The sequence below is a fragment of the Caretta caretta genome, chromosome 2 (assembly GCF_965140235.1).
Source record: "Caretta caretta isolate rCarCar2 chromosome 2, rCarCar1.hap1, whole genome shotgun sequence".
NCBI classification, from domain to species: domain Eukaryota; kingdom Metazoa; phylum Chordata; order Testudines; family Cheloniidae; genus Caretta; species Caretta caretta.
Genome location: NC_134207.1, coordinates 214,465,784 through 214,471,055, shown reverse-complemented (window position 1 = coordinate 214,471,055; position 5,272 = coordinate 214,465,784). Strand labels below are relative to the sequence as shown.

At 41.1% G+C, this 5,272-nt stretch overlaps 1 protein-coding gene across 1 annotated transcript; it reads right to left on the bottom strand.

Annotated features, from left to right (window-relative positions):
* Positions 1-338: 338 nt before the first annotated feature.
* Positions 339-4,937, bottom strand: SOSTDC1 (sclerostin domain containing 1). The gene is made up of 2 exons (XM_048838320.2): positions 4,487-4,937; positions 339-1,656 (listed from the first exon to the last, which is right to left on the bottom strand). The coding sequence occupies exons 1-2, from the start codon at positions 4,809-4,811 to the stop codon at positions 1,241-1,243; spliced, it is 741 nt and encodes a 246-aa protein (XP_048694277.1). The 5' UTR covers positions 4,812-4,937; the 3' UTR covers positions 339-1,240.
* Positions 4,938-5,272: the final 335 nt, after the last annotated feature.

Genomic DNA, 5,272 nt, shown 5'->3' with positions numbered 1-5,272 from the left:
ATCATAAATGGAGAAATATAAATAAATTGGGGTGGTTTTATTAGCTTGTAAAACCTTCCAAATATATATTTATTTTCTACAATGTACACATTGAGAATTGTTAAATATGAGCCTGGTTTGGACCACTAATAAGCACCAGCTGTTAGAAGGTCACATAAGACTTCTACAAGCCGAAGGAATCCATTGAAAGGTTATTTTTATGCTAAATATTGCTGCAAGACTTTTTATGGCACTTGCCTTCAATCAAGTAGGTAAAACATCCCACTTTATTAGATTGCATGCCAAGATTGGTCAAAAATGTGTGCATTTTCATACATGTTAGAGTCCCAAAGACGATACATCTTTATAGCTGTTTATTTTGTTAAAAAAAGAGAGAGAAACGGATGAATTTGAAAGGAAGTCATTTCTATCTTTTGATTGCACACTTTAAACAAAAATAATACAGAGCTTATGATGCACAAAACAGTTTTCAAAATGCTACTTGCAAAATAAAACCCAAAACTATTAATGTTCAAAATGAAATATATATATATATATATATACGTACCAAGAATGCCAAAACATCTATTTTACATTATCTACAAAATGTATATTCTAATCCAGTCACAAATCATAAGAAAATACTTTGATACATGGAAAAAGCTATAAAACATAAGATGAACATTTTGAAAAAAAAATTACATGTAAAAAGCTCATTAAATAATTACAGTGACAAATAAATAGTTTATTCAGCTTTACTTTTCAATTGCTGCCATGCATATTTTAGTTTTTGGTAGACAGAAGAAAAAGATCAGCATGCAAGGCATTGTTTTGTTAGAATGAAACTGACAACAGTTACTGATTGCTGCTTTTAAGCAAATGTGTCAAAAGTTCATAAAATATTATTTGGAAGGCAAGAGACATTTGCTAATCAACTGTTCCCATGAAAACTTACAACAAAGCACCTTTCTAAAAAATATAATTTCAGTGAATGTTCATGGGAACAATTCTTTGCCTCCACACCTCAAAAAAACGTAAGACTTCATTGTGTGGGGTTGGAAGGCTTGTGGTACTGCCCATCTGGAGCATTTGGAAAATCACCAAAAAGGTCCATATGCACAGAATGCCATTTTGAGTTTGGTCAAAGCAATGCACCGTCAAGTGAGAACACAGCAATGGCAGACTTGTCTTTTAAGCAGTCAGATCTGTAAAGAAGATGGTTACAGATGAGTTAAGTTTTGGGGGAAGGGTTGCCTGACTTCTAACTTGAGCTGTGCTTGCTGGATTTACTGGCTCTTTTTCTCTCTTTGTGGTGCTGGGTGGGCTTTGCCTGAGAGGTTCCCTCAAAATTGTGGCTGGACTCATTGTGCTGCCTGGTGTACCTCTTGCATTTGCAGGCCGTGACCACGGTTATTTTGTAGGTTCTTGTACTTCCATCTTGACACTGGAGCTGGATCCTCTGTGTGCGAGTTTTGTCATTGACACATCTCCACTCTTGGGAGCTCCTTCTGCTCCAGTACTTGGTTCCATAACCTCCTCCAATCCAGTTGGGGAGCACTGGCAAAGGGAGGCACTCACCAGCACACACAAGCTCTTTCAAAGGATTTATGCTGGTACACTGGCCATCTGAAATGTACTTGGTGGATCTCAGTTCCCGGCAGCCAACTTGAACGCGATCTGCAAAACGCACAGAACAATGAACATTGAGATTCATAAAGAAAACATTTCCTAAGCCATTCTTCAGACTCCAGCTCATTTTCAAATGACCACAGCATGCATAGCAATTGATGACACAGGCTTAGACTATAAGCTTTTGGGGATGATCTTTTAATTATATATGTATAAAGTGCCTAACACAATAGGGCCTTGATTCATGATGGGGGCCTCTAGGTGCTATCATGATACAAATAATGATATATATGTCATAGCACCGCAGGAGCAATATAGTCACAGTAAAGGAGGCAATTTCATTCTAAGCCCCCTATGGTCAGGTGCATGGAGGGAAAAAATGCCCTGGGGTTGAAGTGTCTTTTGCTTGTTCTTTTAGAAGGAATTTGCTCTGGGATGTTTGGTAAAACTCTGTTGGACCGTTAGTGTGAAAAATAGTGTTTTTCAGGATTTTAGAAATTATTCTAATGCATTTGAATAAAGAATTGTTCTATTTTAAAATGTCATACTTGCTATGGATTTCGTCTCCAGTGAAGGCTAGTGTTCTGAAGAAAAACTGTTTTATAAATAATAAAAGTTGTGTTTGAAAATTATGTTTTGCACATGATTTTCAAATTTTTAACCCTGTACAGTGGTCATTTTGCCTTAAGGATAACACATTAGTATGTACAGTATTCCTTATAAAAAGAAAAGGAGTACTTGTAGCACCTTAGAGACTAACCAATTTATTTGAGCATGAGCTTTCGTGAGCTACAGCTCACTTATCAGATGTGTACCGTGGAAACTGTTTCCACGGTACACATCTGATGAAGTGAGCTGTAGCTCACGAAAGCTCATGCTCAAATAAATTGGTTAGTCTCTAAGGTGCTACAAGTACTCCTTTTCTTTTTGCGAATACAGACTAACACGGCTGTTACTCTGAAACCTGTCAGTATTCCTTATACTTCTTATACCTAATAGAGGGAATACTGCAAATCCTGAGGCAACTTTTGAGTTCTCTAGGTGAGTTGACATGGTATAAAGGTGCAGAGCTGCAAATATAGGCATGTTTATACCTGCTATTATGTGCAGCTCTGCTCACTGCAATAAACACAACTGTTTAGTTCAGTAATTACACTTAGACATGAAGGTAATATAATATGCAATCCTTCACTGGCTGTTCTCTTCCTCTTTCTCGAGGAAATGTACACTGGAGATTTTACACATATTATACAAGAGGGCTCACCATTGATGCTTTTAAAAATAGAAGTAATAATCCCTAGAATGATACCTTAGAGTACAGATACAAGGGTTTGAAGGTACCTCACCCCATCAGTTACAAGATGCTTCTGTTTTGGTTTGGTTTTTTAATCAAACTCTAATCAGAGACATCGAGTTAAGCCAACCATTTCTCCTTGTCCCACTGCTTGCAAGTTGCACAGTCCAGGGGGGATTAGGAATTTGAAGACTGTTCTGGATAGATGATTTACAAAAGGACTGGTTTCTGGACTGCTTGACTGGCTTGAATGATTCACGCTCTCCTTCTTCCCTGCAGCTGCGCTCAGGAATGTACCTGGAAGCAGCTGATCACAGCTTTGATTTGTCTTGCCTTCTGTTTTTATGTATGTACAGGTTCAGCTTTCCCGTAGTGACAGGTCATTGACAATGAATACCTACTGGGCTGCTCCAGTAATCTCATAATGACGAGACATTTCCTGTGCAGTTAAACCACCCGTATTCATAAAAGCTGACACGTCTTGGCTTTGCTGAAGGATATTGCCATCAGTTTTTGCCTTTGCTTTCCAGCGATGCCGCTGTTCTTACTGAATGAATGTGGGTCGGTTTTTCATTTCAGCTTAATGAAGTGGGGATGGGAGGGAACGGATCAAGCCAGAAAAAGGTTTCCACGTCCGCAGAGAATCGGGAGGAGAAAATCCCATAACATATAAATATATATATAATTTAAAAAGTAATTTGGAGCAGAGATCACAGGTAGGTTGTGAACCTGTTTGTTTACTTTTGCTAGCGGCGTTAAGCAGGTAAGTGCTAAACCAGGAAGTGAAAAACAAAAAGCTGGAACAAAATCAAAAGCTTTTTGCCTGGAAGAGTTACATTTCCGAAGTAGCCCAGACAGGATGCTGTACCTACACACTGCGGCACTGAAAGCCAGGGTGAGTGAGCTAAGAAAGCAAGCACATTTCAAATGTCATCTCCCCCATTTTCTTTACCTTCCTCCTCTTTTCTACTGCAGCAGCATCATAAACTGAGCTCCCGGTTTAAATGACTGCATCTGAGCTACAGTTAGTCACGTGACGCCCCAAACACGTTGAGGGTGAAGTTGGTCGGTGTGTGCCCAGAGGGAGTAAAGAACTAACAGAACATAGTTTCCTTCCCTGGATTTCATTGTAGATTTTATTTTCCTTGACCTATTACCGGGGTGATGGAACGTGCAGGGATAAAACGTGTCCCGGCAAAGCCAGAATGCCAGGCTGCGTGTGTGGCTCTGGGGAGCAACAAATCCAGCCCGTTTTTGTTAAATTACCCCACTCAGGGATCACTGCCTAGGAAGTGAAGTGAGTCCGATGAAGTGGGCTGTAGCTCAGGAAAGCTTATGCTCTAAGCAATTTGTTCGTCTCTAAGGTGCCACAAGTCCTCCTGTTCTTCTTGTTACGGACACAGACCCACAGGGCTGCTACTCCGAAACCTGCCTAAGGAAAAGGTGCTCATCGACCAGTGCCTGGTTCTTACTGCAGACTGGGCATGGGTTCGAACAGAAACGTAGGCTTACATTGGTTAGGCATGAACCCACCCTACCAGAGGCGTAGCAAGGGATGGGAAGCGCTGAAAGTGAAACACTTACTGTTACGGTCTAATCCAGTGTTGCCGTAATGCCTGCCTCCGTTCCTGGCTTGATTCAGCGTGCTGTTGCTGCTCGGGCTCGCTGGGACAGGTTTGACCACATGTGTATAAAGGATCTCTGTGGCATCATTCTTGAAAGCCAAACAGCTTTTCATGAAGACGCAGGCGAGGAGAAAACCGGAGAAGTGAATGGCAGGGAGGATCATGGTTGGTTCGGTTTCTGCCTGACCGAGCTGGGTGAATTCCTTTCCTTCAGCTTCTTCCCTGTAACTCTGAAATGCCTCTTGAAGGTTTCCCTTATATATCCACAGAGGCTTGGCACTCATGCAGGTGTAAAGTTGTGGATTGATTCGGAATGAAAACACGGAGAAGGGGTGGGATTCCCTACATGAGCCAGCAGCGACATTTTACCAATCGAAAAGAAGACTGCAGTAAAGGAGGAGCCTGCTTACACTAATTGCAGGATTCCTCGTTGGGGCTTTGAGGGTGTCAGGAAACTGTGAACTGTATGGCAGGAGGCAGAGCGAGGTAGAGCCTGCAGGCTCTGTTCTGCCATTCCAAGCTCCCCGCATGTCTGGGATTTTTGTGTGGTGCGGCTGAAACAAAGTGTAACTGGGTGTCTGTCTTCTTCCTCTTGTACAAAGTCGCTATTCCCTCTCCTACGATGTGCCTTTGGGAGAACTGGCCAGCTATGTAAAGAATGAAAATATGACACAAAATATACAAGCTGCACATATTTTAGCTATTAAGAATAAGACTTTTCAAAAAATACACTGTGGAAAATGTA

What these genes read in the sequence shown, in the direction of transcription:
- SOSTDC1 (XM_048838320.2), bottom strand. Translation starts at nt 4,811, where the DNA reads ATGAGTGCCAAGCCTCTGTGGATATATAAGGGAAACCTTCAAGAGGCA. An exon ending in CACTGGATTAGACCGTAACA is followed by an intron (nt 1,657 to 4,486) that starts GTAAGTGTTTCA and finishes TGCGTTTTGCAG; the next exon opens with ATCGCGTTCAAGTTGGCTGC.